Source organism: Brassica rapa, chromosome A06 (assembly GCF_000309985.2).
Source record: "Brassica rapa cultivar Chiifu-401-42 chromosome A06, CAAS_Brap_v3.01, whole genome shotgun sequence".
NCBI lineage: Eukaryota > Viridiplantae > Streptophyta > Magnoliopsida > Brassicales > Brassicaceae > Brassica > Brassica rapa.
The window spans coordinates 3,730,221-3,745,763 of record NC_024800.2 but is presented as its reverse complement, the minus strand read 5'-3'; the positions used below and the strand labels follow the sequence as shown (position 1 = coordinate 3,745,763).

The window sequence follows — 15,543 nt, the reverse complement described above, 5'->3', positions numbered from 1 at the left end:
AGATAGATGCAGGCCATGTTACCCCATTTCTCGAAACTTGAAACCTTCCCTCTTCAAAAGAGGCAGATGCAGGCGCCCCGAGAAAATAAAATTGGGGAAAACAAAGCATAAACAGAGCACTCTTGCTGCGTGGAAGCTTCTCGGTTTTGTATAGGAATAAAGTCTACAAACAATGACAATAGAAGCCTGTCGTTGACATAAGACTCCGGCTACAAAACTTCTCAGTTTCTTTTCCATGATTATTATCCAATGCCACAAAATCATGTGATTCGGTTCAAACAGTTAGCTCTGTAACTGTTCTTCATACTATACAGTTCACATAATTAAATCATCACCATATTTAAAAAAATAAACAAACGATGAATATGAGTACAGCACAGCACATATACTGAGTCTGAGACTGAGCCAACCAATGTTTCTATAGCTCTTATTAATTTTTACATTCACACCAATGCTTTGAGAAGTAAGAAGGTGGATTCTTTGCTTTTCTGCTTCTATAGCTTCACATAGTTCACAAACTCACACAGATGGATTTGATATCCCTTTTGCAAATGTACATATCTCCTGAGAAGCGAAGAGATGATTGGATAACTCGGTTAGACGGACACTAACATTGATAAACAGCTAGAGATATAAAGGTTTTAAGGAAAATACTATTAAGAGAATGTGGATTAATAAGACTGATGACAATCACGAAGGTGTGAACTGTCAAAGGTAAAACTTGCATACCTGATTATTCAGAAGAATCCCCCTTGGGTTTAATTATAACAACAGGGCAGTGCACATGGTTGCTGCAGTAGTTGCTTACACTTCCCAAAAACATCCTGTTGGAAAGAAACAAAAACAAATACTGAATTCAACACTGGCAAAGATGTTACGGACCGTGAGTTGAGAATCAACAGTCAGAAGTCAGTAAGGGACAAGTCATTCAGCAACGCAAAGGCAAGATACTACTACTGTGTGTGGAAGAAGAGATTGGTACCTCTTAATGCGGCCATGAGCCCGAGAACCAATGACAAGCAGATCAGCGTGCAAACTCTCAACAGTCTCGCATATCTTATACTTTGGATCCCCAACCACCACTTGCGTTTTCACATTCACCTGAGAGTTAGTAAATCATCATCACAACGTTTCTCATCAAATCAATAAACTTAAATAGACCACACACAAGTAATGTCTCCATATTCTAACTAATCTCTAATGGATATCAAGTATATGTCACATGTACTCACCGATCTATCTGCAAAAATCAGACGAGCATGATCCATGATGGTCTCTGTGATCCGTTTGTGATGTTGTTCGATGGCAGCGGTGAAAGCAGGAACCTCTAGACCACCTTCATCGCAATGTTATTTCAATAGTCAACTCAACAAACACAATATAAAGATCATATCATACAGTCGCAAAGTATATTATTAGTAACAAGACTCAACTGGGACCACCGAAAGGTATAGTGCCGGGGCTAACTCCAGCGGCTACAGAAGGTGAAGGCTGCACATGTAGTACAACGAATGATGACTCGGAAGAAGACGATGAGAGCTTGAGGTTGTCCAGTGCCCACCTCAGAGCCTCCATGCTCACCTCGCTTCCATCTACCGCAACGACAACGCAAGTCAAACTTCCCGACGTATCCATGACTTCTTCAAAAACTCAAATCTCTCTTCTCTTCTCTGTTGCTAGACTGAGTTTCAAGTTTGTATGTTTCAAATGATGTCGTCCACGTCTCCACTTTCTTTATAAATTTAAAGGCGAAGACATAGGGGTATTTATGTCATTTCGTAAGCTGTATAAAAATTGTAAAGTTACATACGCGCGTGGAGTACAGACGCGGTAGCATTCGTTGTTTGACTTGTTTCGTTTTGGCGTTTCTCTCTCTCTCTCTCTCTCTCTCTCTCACTCGACCTTTCGATTTCCGATCGCAAATCTCCGATCTCCGGCTTGGACTATCTGTTTCCCCCCGGCGATGAAGAAAAGCCTTGACGTTTTCGATTTCAACGAAGAGGACGAGCTCGCCGAGTCCGCTTCTGGAAAGCTGTTGGAAAAATTCACAAACCCTAGCTCCTCCATTTCTCCGGTTCTTCAACGCCAACGAGTCCAAAGCGGTAAGTCGATCCTCTCCTTCTTCCGTAAACTTCACACGGTGATGTAGATGTTCTCTCCCTAGTTTTCAATTTCGAGAATATACTTAGGAACATTTGAGATTTTCCCAGCTGAACTAATCTGAGAATGATTTAAACTATTTTAACAGTCTAGTGTACAATTTTTTGGTAAGCAGTATGTGAATGCTTATGAACATGGTTAATTGCTATCAGTTTGCCAAGACAAATCTGCTCAGAAAGAAGACGCAAGCTGCGCAGAGGCTGCTACTGCTATAGTCGATGGTCACTGTGAAGATGCTCCTGCTTTAGCAACAGAAGCTGAGGAGTCAACTAGAGATGCAGATCATGTTAATCCTGGATTGGCGTTTGGTTTGAGTAACGATGACCGTGCGAAAGAAGTAGATGTAGATCATGATGATAATCATGGATTGATGTTTGGTTTGAATACTGAAGACCATGTTAAAGAAACAGATGTAGATCATGGACTGGGAAGCTTCTCTTGCCAGCCAAGCGCAAAAAGTTTCTACGCCGAAACTTCGGCATATAGTCAACCCCAGATTGACTCGCCCCTTTCGGATTCTTCGTCCAGTGTATGTGTAAATCTATTTTTTTTTTGTATGCGAGAGAGCCTTCAGAACTTTTAGATTGTTTTTTAAATCTATTCACATTTGCAGGAGGAGCAAACTGATATGATGTCAGCTATTGATGAAAGCTTGAGTGATCGATCCGCATTGAGTGACGCTTCTGATTCGGAAGGTGATGAAGGTACCTGTTACAGGCTTTTCGTTGTATTTCCTTATATGTATGCTTTGATGTCCTCCTACGTCTAACTGGATACTGATTTCGTTTGTTAGATGCGCTGGAAGATTGGGTGGCTGAACGTTGCTTGGATGATATTGAAAAGGTAATGAGTTTCTTCTTTCTTGACCAGAGTTTTAAAGCCTTAAGTCCATCTTCTGTGGTTGCAGAAAGATAAAATTGATTATTTTGCTTCGTTCAACCCCTATATGACATGATACTACTTTGTGCTATCTTTTTTTTTTGTGTGATTGAGTTTTACTTGTTTTACTTGTTTTACTGCGTTTTTCTTCAGCCAAATTAAGAATCTTTTTATGCATGGTTCATGATTTTTGCATCTTTGTTCGTTCATAATTCAGATTGTTGTTTATATCTGACCTTTCTTTAGTTCAGTTTTTAAAATATTTTGCACTTTATTGTTTATGAGCTTCAAATATTTCATGCCAACGATTATAATACGATCTGCAATATGGTTTTTTTTTTGCAACGTTTCTGATGGGGCTGGTTGATAGATTATACATCTCGTTATATTTTTTATTAATTAAGGATATTTTTAATAGAGCTTGAATGTTCAAAGTAAGATTTACAGATTGTCAAGTGACGCTTTCCATTTTGCAGATCGACAGAAGCACGACTGTTATCATGATTCCAGAGTATGTTGTACTTAAGGATATGCCTTGTGCTGCATCTCTGGTAATCTTTTCATGCAATGGCATCAAAATAAAGAGTTACCTTGAAAATAATGAAGACGGGCCAAAATGTGAATTTGGAGTTGAAGACATAGTTAGTATTCAGTACAATTGGTACCAAAATGTAAGTTTCTCATTTATGTTGTGCTTCCAGATTGGAGGATACTTTATGGGCTCATTTTCTATTTTGAATTTATGAACGTCTATCAAATTTACAATTTTTACTGGTCATTATAATAGGTTGGACTGATCATTCTCAGAATTCGAGTTCTATTAAAGGATGAAAAATGCCAGGAAGATATGCAACAGACCACAGGTATTTTAAGTTATTTTATATACGCCATACAGCTTATCACAAAACCTTTCCTGCATTAAGTTATCTTGTTGTAACCATGCCAATACAATTTAATGTCTAGTCATTTTAGGCACCGGATTCTGTATATTATTTGAAATTTAGTGGAGTCATTGAAGTTCTATATGGTGTCTAACTCAAAAAATTTCTTTGTCACATGTTACTGAATCTTTTTCGCCAAGGCCTCTTATTTCTCGATGCATATGGTCTGGGTTGAGCCTTTAAAGAATTTAGAAAGGTTATATAATCGTACATTGGGAAAGAACTATAAATATGATACTACTATTTCATGCATTCAGTTTGATGTTGGTTCTATTTAGCAGAAATAGGTATTACATGCAATTCTTCAATCTGATAATTTAGTGAGATATTACATGCAGTTCTTCAAACTGAGCCAATATAATTTTATCTGTCGAACTGTGAGTGGATGTAGACCCGCGTCCTGTATGTTCTTGTTTATGATAACCAAGAGTCATAAGAGAAATGTTTATTTAATTTTTATCTCAGCCAAAAAAATGTGTAGTGGCTTTCTAAACCCCAGCTCTTTTCAACCATAGGGGATTCCTCTTCTAACTTCTTATATTGCTTCTTATGGTTTCCAGATATTGAGGAGTTAAAGTTTGCAGTTAAAGAACACAATTGGCCTGAGAAACAACGACAAATCAACTCGTTGCATGTGAAATACCCGGCTGTATGGAGTGCTGACCTCGAGTAAGCTTCTAAAATTAGGGAACTATAATTGGAAAACACATTTTTCTGCCCACTTAGATTCCGAAAAATTCATTGCATGCTCTGATGATGAGAAAGATTATTTACTGAATTATTGAGCTCGGAGAAATTTTAAACTCTTAGTTCAATCTAGTCACGAAGGTAGACTCAAGTCTGTTAAGTTTAAAGTAAACAAAACCTTTAGTCAAAAGCAAAGTGCATATAAAAGAAAATACTTCAGGCTCACTGAGGGAAAACTGGACCAAATAATAGAAGAGGGGCACTTGGCTCATATTTGGTTTTAGTTACACACTGAGCACTTTTTGTGACTTATTGTTCCAAATCATCCCATAACTGTTTCTTTATTTTAGTGATGAGGTGGAAGTATCAGGGGAAAACTTGCATCAACAGAAGCGTTATTTTCCACGGTAAGAGTATTATTAGGACCTATACTTGTGTCCTTTTGAAATCAGATGTTGTCTTCTCTTCTGCTTTTGCGGTACAAATTTCCTAAGTACCTCAGGACTTATATTCTATGACTCTCTAAAGTAGATTACTGAAAATATATATTCCTGTCATTTCATCTTGAGCAGACTTCGTTTTAGCAATATATGTTTTTTCTTAGAAGGATTGAGACTTAGTTTTAGTAATCTGCAAGTTTGTGAATAAAAGTAATGGGGCAGTTTAAGGATCCGAATAGTAATGCCAAAGAAATGAGTGACAGATGAGACATTTCATATTGAGTTGCGAGTTTTATACTGTCATTTCAGCTTTGATGAACCATTTGAGGAAGTTATCTATCCAAAGGGAGATCCAGATGCTGTTTCCATTTGCAAAAGGGATGTTGAGCTCTTGCAGCCAGAGACATTTGTAAATGACACAATCATTGACTTCTATATTAAGTAAGTCCTTAAACTTAATTTCTCTGATGGAATGTTGACATAGTATAGACTCTGCCATACGTTGTAGTATCTCTTACTTGGTTGATGGTCTCAGCATAATTCACAATTTCACTTATGCAGTTCTTGTAGTCATATTGAAATTTTCTTGTGATGCTAACCTTGTTTAACTTGGATATTAACAAATCACATCTACCGTTTTGTGTATTCTTCAATTATTCACAGTTATTTGAAGAATCAAATTCAAGCGGAGGAAAGACAGAGACTCCATTTCTTCAACAGCTTTTTCTTCCGTAAACTTGCTGATCTCGACAAAGATCCATCGAGCATAGCTGATGGAAAGGCTGCTTTTCTACGTGTTCGGAAATGGACAAGGAAGGTGGACATGTTTGGGAAGGACTACATTTTTGTGCCGGTGAACTTCAAGTATGAAAAATTTATGGACCTTCTATTATGTTAGATTTGTACTCGGTTCAAATCTGACACTGTTAAATGCTAATGACAGTCTTCACTGGAGTTTGATAATCATATGTCATCCTGGTGAAGTGGCTAACTGTACAGGTAATTTCACATGATACTCTATTTATTACAAAGTCATGATCATTCACTTTATTATATTATATGTTGTATATTTTGCAGACTTAGACTTCGATGACTCCACAAAAGTACCATGCATATTACATATGGATTCTATAAAAGGGAGTCATGCAGGGCTTAAGAATCTAGTCCAAAGGTATGTTAGCTGTCTCACAGCCATATTTCAGTTTTGTCATCTAAGCATTGCATATACGTTATCTATTTACGTTTCTCACTTGCCCGACGAGATGATAATATATTTTCCTGATACTCTCTTTGCCTTAAACGTTGAAGAAAATGCTGTAGCTCCATGCTCTGTTACTTTTGAATTATGTGTGGAACTGTATTAATGCTCAAGTTTTAAGCTGGGTAGTGCAAGTTGCTAATAACAACATTTTGCTGATTTTAGTTACTTGTGCGAGGAATGGAAGGAGAGGCATAAGGAGACATCAGATGATATTTCTTCCAGATTCATGGATTTGCGTTTTGTTTCACTTGAGGTCTGGCCTCTAGTCTTTAATTCTTTTTCCTCTAGGCCCTTTTATACGGACTTTCTCTCTTGCGTAACCTATTTTTCTGCTCTTTATATATATATATTTATGCAGCTGTTAATGATAGTTTATGTGATTTCTGATTTGCTCTTTCTATTTCAGCTGCCACAGCAAGAAAACTCATATGACTGTGGCCTCTTTCTGCTGCACTATCTGGAGCTATTTCTTGCTGAAGCTCCCAAGAATTTTAGTCCTTTCAAGATATATAATGCTTCCAACTTTGTAAGTCTATTCTCTAATTTCTTACCTCTCATGTATATTACTATAGGTCATAGAAGGGTAAATACTTGCTGCGGGGCTTTAGTGATATATGTTACAAGCCCCCAAGAGTTCCAGTTTTCTTATAATATGATGTTGAGTGCATGAACAGATCAGTTCTACTTCATACCTTTGGTTATAGTTTTTCATTTTGTCACTGTTGAATAATAAGCTTTGCCAAACTGAATCTTTTCACCCGCGATCATTTCACAGATGCATGTACGAATAATCAGCTTTCTTGCTATTGGTTACTCTGAAATTATGTTGGCCAGTTGTGTTATCTGATTTTTCTGTGTAGTTGTCTATTTGCAGCCCAGTTATTAGGATAGACTCTTCTGCTTGCTTCCTGATATCATGAATTGGATCCCAAGAGTCGAAACATATAGTTTTTAAATGCAGTTGAAATAAGAGCAGCTGGCTCTGTATTCTTCAGTCTCTTGATCTGCTGATAATTTTTTTTTCTGGTTTCCAGCTCTATTTGAACTGGTTCCCTCCTGCCGAGGCCTCATTGAAGCGTACTCTAATTGAGAAGTTAATCTTCGAACTCCTTGAAAACCGTTCACGGGAAGTTAATAGTGAACAGAACCAGTCGTGCGAAAGTCCAGTGGCCCTTAATAACAACGCGGGAATCGAGGTTCTCTCTGGGAGAGGGGGTGTAGACTGTAACGGGAGTATGACACAGTTGCAAGACGATCAAGGAATTGAAATGACTTTGCTTGAAAGATCTTCCATGAAGAACATGCAAGCTGTTAATGATTCCGGTATGGTTCTGAGGGATTTATTCGATTCAGGAGCCAACAACACAGGATCATTACTTGGACAACTACAACAAACATTCGAGGAACCATCTTCATTTTATCATCTGGGTAACAGCTCATTGGCATCAGAGGTACTACAAGATTTCAGCAAGCTAATGATCAAATCTCCTGATTATCTGACAACAAATTTTAATTTTCTTATTTGCCTCTGTTTTGGGCAGCAAGTAGATATGGAGACTGGTGAACAGTTTATGTGTCTGAACTCTGGAGAGAGCAACTTTCAACGCATCACTGGAACTGCACCTCCGAGAGAATCTTCCTGGAACCTAAGTATGATGCCGGTGCAGAAGGAAAGTGAAGCTGATTCGTTATCTGAAACCTCAAAAAGTAGTTCTAGTGACTCGGAAGATATTTGTATCATTGAGGACTTCCCAATCCCAGTGGAAAACTTTTATGAAGAAGAAACCGATGAGAGTCCACCAAGAGAGGCGGTCTCTTTATTTTCTGTAGCCCTGGGTCCTAGCACTGACCACACCACCGAGAATGAAGAGCTCGCATCTACTCAGGACGAGCTTGTGGTTGTGTCGAGTCAAGATGACAGAGACGAGCTGAAGCAATTGGAGAATGAAGATCTTGGAATTGGGGACAAGACGAGTGGTGATATCGGAATAGAGCTCAAAACGAATGAAGATCTTGAAACTAAGGACAAGTCGAGTGATGCTCTTAGAATTGGGGAAAAGATGAGTGATGATCTTGGAACTGAGGACAAGCCGAGTGATGATCTTGGGATAGTGGACAAGTCGAATGATGATCGTGGAATTGGGGACAAGACGATTGAACATCTTGGAACTGAGGACAAGGCGAGTGAAGAACTTGAAGTTAATGAAAAGATGAGTGAAAAAGATCTTGGAATTGAGGAGAAGCCGATTGAAGATCTTGGAACTGAGGTCAAGGCGAGTGAAGATGTTGGGGATGACTGTGATCAGAAGGAGGAAGAGCCAGTGGAGGAAGAAGATGAGAAGCGAGCTGCGAAACGGCCAAGGCTATCTTCCACAGACGAAGCTGAGGAGATGGAGGAATAGTGACTGTGATATGTATAACTTGTCTTTAGGGTCTTTGAAGGTTAGACTTTGGAGGATTTATCATTAACTCAAGTTGTTTTGGGAAATGTTTATATCGTTTTAGGAAACAAAAATGTCTTTCTTCGGTTTTTTTTTCAAGTTATATCGAGTAACGTTAACATATTTATATAAAATAGACGTATGTAACGAATCTTGAATGAAAATGTAATCTTCCGACTCGAATGTGAATTCTCCATTTTTGGTTAACATATGAACTTAATTAGTTTCATGAGGGACATTGTTGGTGGACACCGACGTGGTCGATAACTATAATGCAATCTAACCATCGGTGTTAGTTTTGTCATCAGTTACAAACCAGTTGAACTGACAAAGTATATTTATAGTAATATAATCACTACAGTTTTAAACGACATTAGAAAACAATATACTATCTTCCAAATTTAGGTTTTCTAGTTGAAACCCACAAGAAAGAAACTCCAGTGCCATATAAACAAGTGAATTTAACATAAGAAATGAGAGAACAAAAGAAAAGAAAAGAGTAGACCATGTTGAAGCCTTCCTCATTGTCTTCTTAATAATCATTAGAACGAAAACGATGTTGCAGAGAGCAGCAAGCAATGCTTATTCATGGTGGTGGGCCAGCCACATCCGTACCAAACAATCCAAATGGCTCGAACACAACCTTCAAGGTATATTATATATGTTCCTGTCATGTTTTCACGTAACAATGTTCTTTGGTTACATAACGTTTTTTTTTTGTAACACAATGGTTACATAACGTTTAATATCATATATTGGAGAATACAAAGACTAATTGTGTTGCTTCTTTAATTCTCAACTTTTACAGATATGGAGGAGAAAGTACATTACACACTGAAGATCATAAACGAAGATGGAGACACTTTTGCCATAAGGGCCGAGATGTATTACCGCAAGAGGCCTGAGATTGTTAATTTCGTTGAGGAAGCGTTTCGGTCATACCGTGCTTTAGCAGAACGCTATGATCATTTATCCACAGAGCTTCAAAGTGCTAACCACATGATCGCCACCGCTTTTCCTGAACATGTTCCATTTCCTCTCGACGACGATGATGATGACGATGATGACAACCATGAGAAGCCACCTAAGCCTCTTCATCTCATTCCCAGTGGAGCTAACATACCAGAGATTCCAAAAAAAGAGTTCAAGAGCCAATCTCTGATGGTGAGAAAAGGAAACGGTGGTGATATGAAAAGTTCATCATCATCTTGTGTACTGGTGAGTTCAGGATTGAGCAAAGAAGAAGCACTAGAGGAGATTGATAAAATCCATAAAGGGATCTTGGTGCTTCAGACAGAGAAGGAGTTTGTGAGGAGTTCCTACGAGCAGGCTTACGAAAGGTACTGGAGTTTGGAAGATGAGGTTACAGAGATGCAGAAGAGGGTTGTTAGTTTACAAGATGAGTTTGGAGTTGGCGCGGAGATAGAAGATGGTGAAGCCAAGACGCTGGTGGCTAGCACGGCTCTTACCTCATGTAAAGAGACGATCGCTAAGCTTGAGGAGACGCAGAAGCGGTTTGCCGAAGATGCAGAAACTGAGAAGGAGAGGATTGTTTCTGCAACAGAGAGGTTTGAAGCACTGAGGAACAAGTTTGAGATGGTTAAGGTAACAAACCAAGAGGCTACTAAGACATGTCAAGAATCTAAAAAGGAATCAAGAGAGGTTGAGTTGAGTGAGAATCTGACTAATGTAGAGTTTGCAGAGAAGATAGATGAGCTTGTGGAGAAAGTGGTGTCTCTGGAGACAACAGCTTCATCTCATACAGCATTGGTAAAGACATTGAGATCAGACACTGATGAGTTACATGAACATATCCGTGTTGTGGAGGAAGACAAGGCAAGTCATGTTTCAGATTCCATAGATATGAAGAGAAGAGTAACAGCGCTTGAAGATGAGCTGAGTAAAGTTAGAGACCTCTTCCAAAGAGTAGAAGAGCAGAACAATGATCTTCAGAAGCATTTGGTTGATGCTAATGGCACAGCTAAACACTTATCCGGAAAGTTACAGGAAGTCAAAATGGAAGAAGAGCCTTCTAAGGATTCAGAAGACACAGAGATAAAGAGTGAAGATGAGATTAAAGAGGCCATTCAAGAGACTGTGCAAGAAGAGAAAGAAGAGACGAAAGATTCAGAAACAGAAAGCACTTGTTTCGGCACAGAGGGAGGAGAAGAAGATGAGGAGAGGAGAAACTGGAGGCAGCTGTTACCTGAAGACGGCGTGGAGGATAGAGAGAAGGTTCTATTAGATGAATACACTTCGGTGTTAAAGGACTATAGAGAAGTAAAGAGAAAGTTAAGTGAAGTTGAGAAGAAGAACCGTGACGGCTTCTTTGAGCTAGCATTGCAGCTGAGAGAGCTCAAGAATGCTGTTTCTTGCGAAGACTCTGAGTTTCATTTCTTACGTCAGAAACCTGCAACGCCCGGCAAGGATTCTGCACAAAGTATGAGTGTTTCTCATAGCTCTAACTCTTCAATCTCCATGGCACCACATCATCAGCAAGGAGGAGAGGTGAAGAGAACACCACAAAGAGCAAAGGAAGAGGAGGTTAAGGTGAAGTTTGAAGTTACTGATGAAACTCCAAGAAAGAAGATTCCAACTGTGGAAGACAAAGTGCGTGGAGAGATAGATGCGGTGCTAGAGGAGAACATCGAGTTCTGGTTGAGGTTTAGCACATCTGTTCACCAGATTCAAAAGTACCAGACAGCAGTTCATGACCTGGAAGCTGAGCTGTCTAAACTCAGTAGTAATGCATCAGAGGCAAAGCCTATATATAGACACCTCAGAGAGATTCGGACAGAGCTGCAGCTTTGGCTAGAGAATAGTGCTGTCCTTAGAGACGAGCTCGAGGGGAGGTATGAAACACTTTGCAATATTAAAGATGAAGTTTCAAGGATGACGTCTCAATCAGGTGGTGGTACGAAAGTGAACGATACAGAGATAAGTGGTTACCAGGCTGCAAAGTTCCATGGAGAGATACTCAACATGAAACAGGAGAACAAAAGGGTTTCTAACGAACTTCAAGGTGGGCTTGAGCGTGCACAAACTCTGAGAATCGACGTGGAGAGAGTTGTCTGCAAACTAGAAGAGGGTCTTGGGATGTCGAATGCAGCAGCTACAAGATCTCTGAGAAAGAACACTTCATCATCATCATCATCACCTAGAAAGCCCAGGATTCCACTAAGGTCATTCTTGTTTGGTGTCAAGTTAAAGAAGTATAAACAGAAGCAGCCTTCATCAATCTTTGCTTGTGTAAGTCCATCTCCAGCACTGAACAAACAATGTAGCTACCTTGTCCCACCTGAGAAGCTCCCAATGAGTCCCTAATCAAGTCAACAGATTCTGAGGATTGCAAACTAAATGTGTATTAAGACTTTGAACATTCGAAGTTTATGAGATTTGTATTATTAATTAGTACCATGTACTGGGGAAGGCCTACTTTACATAAAATCTTTCTTTCAAGTCTCCTAATAAAAACTAAAAATTCAAAAATAAAAGCATAAGATGTTTCTGTCAAAGAACTAAACACCCTGTCCGGTTCCTCTCACAGTTGCAGCAACCTCTGCGGGCTTTCCGCATGCTTTACTCACTGTGACTACCGAACCACCGACCTTGTTGTTTACTTCACATTTTGATTTAGATTCAGAACCAGCTCCACTGTTGGATGGCACTGCAGTTTTATCAGCACCGAGAACTGCAGTCTGAGTGTGTGTAGCAGCCTGCTTTCCCCTGCTAATCTCCGAGTTTGTTGAGGTCATCTTATTTGACTGGATGGCAACCACTGAGCTTGCTCCATCTCCTCTAGCTTGCTCTTTGTGTCCACCATCTGGTTTGCAAATGACAGTCTCTGCAGTTGGCTTTAGAGGTAATACAGTTGCTGGTACAGAGGCTGAAACAACTCTCTGATTGGAGACGATCTTCGATGCAGTAGCCAACTGCGTAGAAGCAGAAAACATTGTAAATCCTTCCGAACGAGAACCCACGAGAGGAGGAGGTTTGATAGAAGATGGTGAAGGCGTCACAGGTTTCAAGTTTCCATTAGCTAGAGGCCGGGTACTCGCAGGTCCAACCGCTTTAGTAATACTAGAAGCGGCAACAGTCTTTCCTGGCTCAACCTTTGGCATAACGAGGCTACCTGTGGGACGAGGCACACATACTTCGACCTTTGGTGCTGATGGAGCAGTCAATACGACACCCATGCATGCTGCAGCAGCTGCTGAATTAGCTGTTACCATTAAATCCGATCTGGAAGTGGACCTTGCCGTTGTTTTATTAACACCAACTTGAGATTTTGAAGCTGGACCTGATGTTTCTGCCCGAGACAATGTTTGAACAACAACTGCTTTGGACTGTTGTTGACCTTGAGAAGAACGGCCTCCACTGCCTTGAGTTCCTGTGATGGTACAAAACAAAGAAAACAAAACCCCACCCATGTTAAACCGGTAAGCTACTTTTTTGACTTAGACAATATCAGAGCAAGTGCTAACCAAACTAAAGCCTCTTCCGTTATATTATAAGATACTAGAACTAGCGGGAAAAAAAAATCTTCAGCTTCTTTTACCTACTGCAACTTTTTTTGAAGGGGGTCGATTTCCCAGAGCCAAAGATAACGCATGGTTTACTGCTATCTGCGATTGGCTAGCAGAGGTCGAAGTATCATACCTTCTTCTTAGATGCGGCCACCTCTGCAAATAAAATAGTCAGTCTGATACCATCAACAAAGGTAAAAAGAATAACACATGCTAAACATCATATCATCTTCCAACTTGACAATCAGTTTTTTTTTTGACATGGACTATATCCACAAAAATGTAAACATGGATAAAAATATCATAACACATTGCCTCAGCAGCTAGCTTCTATAATTGCCAAGCGAATATAAACGCATCATCCAATGGAAACTGTTGCCGGGATTTGAACCCGGAAAAATGGGGGGAGAGACCCCCACATCCATACCAGACTAGATGACAACAGATATGTTTCTAAAGTGATTACCATAGTGGTCCTGTAGTCTGACCTCTAAGAACTAAAACAAGGAAGGTCCATTCATCCATAACAGGATACAATAGATAAGTTTAAATCACAACCTGAGAGAGTTGGGAGGCGGTCCTCCTTCCTCTAAACTCTCCTCTAGCAATATGAGCCCAGTTGCCTTCACCAAACCGCTTCACAGCTGCAATCAGGTCGGCATCCTCCTCGGCAGACCATTTCTGCCTTGTCTTCCGTTGTGAAGGCATGCTACTACTACTAGCTGAAACATTTCCATTTATTATCCCCTCGGTAGACGTAACTTTCTGAAGACAAACAGGAAAGGTGATATTCATCCCTCTTGACAACCAAGGAGACTCTGATGGTTCCTGAGTTCCCTCAGGGAGAGCATACGGTATGTTTATTGTCAAGGGAGCCTCAGATGTTGCTTCGTCCAGTATATCAGAATTCCTTGGCACATACGAAGCAGCAATCACCTGAGATGCAAAATAAGGTTGAAGCAATTACAAAAACATGGCATCTCGATTATTCGACAAGAAGACACATTAATGAAAGAACGCGACTTGATAGAATCTAATGTTCCATTCTTACTTTGACATGTGCAACAGCCTCCACTGATGCTTCAACGCTGACTTCTGGAGAAGCTTCCAACTCACACTCCATATCACTATCATCGTCCTACACCACAAGCAAAAGACTCACTTACAAACTCTAACGAAAGAGCCAAATCACAAAGGAAGAGATTAAGTACCAGAGGGTGAGCATCATCTTCAACCACATGGAGAAGAGGATCACGATACGAAAGGTGTCTCCACAGCATCTGATACTCCCTAGCATTAGTAATCCCAGTGGTGGTCTTCCTCACCATCTCATTCCAATCCATCTTCTCGACATCGGAATAAAAGGCCATCTCTTGTAACAGCCTCAGTATCGTCTTCGCATCATATCTATCAAACCGAATTAAAAAAAAAAGTTCACTTTTTTTTTTTGAAAACGTAAGAGGAAGGAGGAAGGAAGAGAGACATTAATTAATTACCTCTGCAAAAGCGAGGCGATGTCGCCTTCGCTAATGGTTATCTTCCTTCTCTTGTTACTACTACTACTCTCAACCATATTCGTAGTTATACAACGATCTTTCCGCTTTTGGAACGAGAGGACAAAAGGAATCAATTTCACCCAAAAACCCTAAGAGAGTTGGGAATCGTTCCCACGGCGATCGGAGAAGGAAACCGATTAGATGATGATCGGAGAAGAGGAGGATTGGTCGCGAGTGTTGAAGCGCGTGGAACGTACGAGTGTGGTGGCAAAGGTTTTTGATTGGGAAGAGGAAAAGAAGGAGTTAAAGGGAGGGACTAATTCCACTAATTATTATCTTTACTATTAGGAAAGTTGAAAAGGGATTATCGTCTTAATTATAATTTAGTCTATCCCTTGTTTAACATAAATAAATAAATAAGTAATCAGTTTATATTTTTTTAGAGAAAAAGACTAGAATAACACTAAACCAAGTTTATGTTCACAAAGTAGCACTCAAAGCTGAAAGTCACAAAAATAGGTTTCATTAAAGAGGTAAATATACACTTATACCCATTGGGTTAATTAATCCAAACCTTAGGGTTTAGAGTTAAGGGGTGGGTTTTTGGAATTATGGTTTAAAATTTTAAAAACAGTTTCAAAAAGTATTTTTAAATATAAAAAGAAAATTTGAAAAAAAAAATTAAAAAAAAAAAAATTTATAAAAATTTCGA

At 39.5% G+C, this 15,543-nt stretch overlaps 4 protein-coding genes across 4 annotated transcripts; 2 read left to right on the top strand and 2 right to left on the bottom strand.

The window, feature by feature from the left end:
* Nucleotides 1-259: 259 nt before the first annotated feature.
* Nucleotides 260-1,695, bottom strand: LOC103871748 (universal stress protein YxiE-like). Its single transcript, XM_009150028.3, has 5 exons — nt 1,434-1,695; nt 1,233-1,336; nt 983-1,101; nt 730-824; nt 260-564 (listed from the first exon to the last, which is right to left on the bottom strand). Exons 1-4 carry the CDS (start codon nt 1,633-1,635, stop codon nt 734-736), a joined length of 516 nt encoding a protein of 171 aa, XP_009148276.1. The 5' UTR covers nt 1,636-1,695; the 3' UTR covers nt 260-564; nt 730-733.
* Nucleotides 1,696-1,810: 115 nt separating this feature from the next.
* LOC103871747 (probable ubiquitin-like-specific protease 2B) lies at nt 1,811-8,992 on the top strand. The gene is made up of 16 exons (XM_009150026.3): nt 1,811-2,102; nt 2,313-2,689; nt 2,774-2,864; nt 2,954-3,003; nt 3,516-3,710; nt 3,827-3,902; nt 4,541-4,649; nt 5,018-5,074; nt 5,417-5,548; nt 5,771-5,971; nt 6,051-6,106; nt 6,185-6,278; nt 6,531-6,621; nt 6,775-6,894; nt 7,403-7,819; nt 7,910-8,992. The coding sequence occupies exons 1-16, from the start codon at nt 1,964-1,966 to the stop codon at nt 8,768-8,770; spliced, it is 3,066 nt and encodes a 1,021-aa protein (XP_009148274.1). The 5' UTR covers nt 1,811-1,963; the 3' UTR covers nt 8,771-8,992.
* Nucleotides 8,993-9,234: 242 nt separating this feature from the next.
* LOC103871746 (protein NETWORKED 2B) lies at nt 9,235-12,177 on the top strand. Its single transcript, XM_009150025.2, has 2 exons — nt 9,235-9,459; nt 9,618-12,177. Exons 1-2 carry the CDS (start codon nt 9,366-9,368, stop codon nt 12,131-12,133), a joined length of 2,610 nt encoding a protein of 869 aa, XP_009148273.1. The 5' UTR covers nt 9,235-9,365; the 3' UTR covers nt 12,134-12,177.
* On the bottom strand, nt 12,154-15,284 carry LOC103871745. The gene is made up of 6 exons (XM_009150024.3): nt 14,832-15,284; nt 14,547-14,742; nt 14,387-14,473; nt 13,894-14,271; nt 13,368-13,491; nt 12,154-13,199 (listed from the first exon to the last, which is right to left on the bottom strand). The coding sequence occupies exons 1-6, from the start codon at nt 14,906-14,908 to the stop codon at nt 12,328-12,330; spliced, it is 1,734 nt and encodes a 577-aa protein (XP_009148272.1). The 5' UTR covers nt 14,909-15,284; the 3' UTR covers nt 12,154-12,327.
* Between the last annotated feature and the right edge of the window lie 259 nt (nt 15,285-15,543).

Excerpts from the sequence above, each read along its gene's own strand:
- LOC103871748 (XM_009150028.3), bottom strand. The coding sequence starts at position 1,635 with ATGGATACGTCGGGAAGTTTGACTTGCGTTGTCGTTGCGGTAGATGGA. Across the intron at positions 1,337-1,433 it reads TATACCTTTCGGTGGTCCCA|GTGGTCTAGAGGTTCCTGCT; the intron begins GTTGAGTCTTGT and ends ATTGCGATGAAG. Across the intron at positions 825-982 it reads GCTCATGGCCGCATTAAGAG|GATGTTTTTGGGAAGTGTAA; the intron begins GTACCAATCTCT and ends TCTTTCCAACAG.
- LOC103871746 (XM_009150025.2), top strand. The coding sequence starts at position 9,366 with ATGTTGCAGAGAGCAGCAAGCAATGCTTATTCATGGTGGTGGGCCAGC. Across the intron at positions 9,460-9,617 it reads GCTCGAACACAACCTTCAAG|ATATGGAGGAGAAAGTACAT; the intron begins GTATATTATATA and ends CAACTTTTACAG.
- LOC103871745 (XM_009150024.3), bottom strand. The coding sequence starts at position 14,908 with ATGGTTGAGAGTAGTAGTAGTAACAAGAGAAGGAAGATAACCATTAGC. Across the intron at positions 14,743-14,831 it reads ATCGCCTCGCTTTTGCAGAG|ATATGATGCGAAGACGATAC; the intron begins GTAATTAATTAA and ends TCGGTTTGATAG. Across the intron at positions 14,272-14,386 it reads AGGCTGTTGCACATGTCAAA|GTGATTGCTGCTTCGTATGT; the intron begins GTAAGAATGGAA and ends TTTGCATCTCAG.
- LOC103871747 (XM_009150026.3), top strand. The coding sequence starts at position 1,964 with ATGAAGAAAAGCCTTGACGTTTTCGATTTCAACGAAGAGGACGAGCTC. Across the intron at positions 2,690-2,773 it reads TTTCGGATTCTTCGTCCAGT|GAGGAGCAAACTGATATGAT; the intron begins GTATGTGTAAAT and ends TCACATTTGCAG. Across the intron at positions 4,650-5,017 it reads GTATGGAGTGCTGACCTCGA|TGATGAGGTGGAAGTATCAG; the intron begins GTAAGCTTCTAA and ends TCTTTATTTTAG.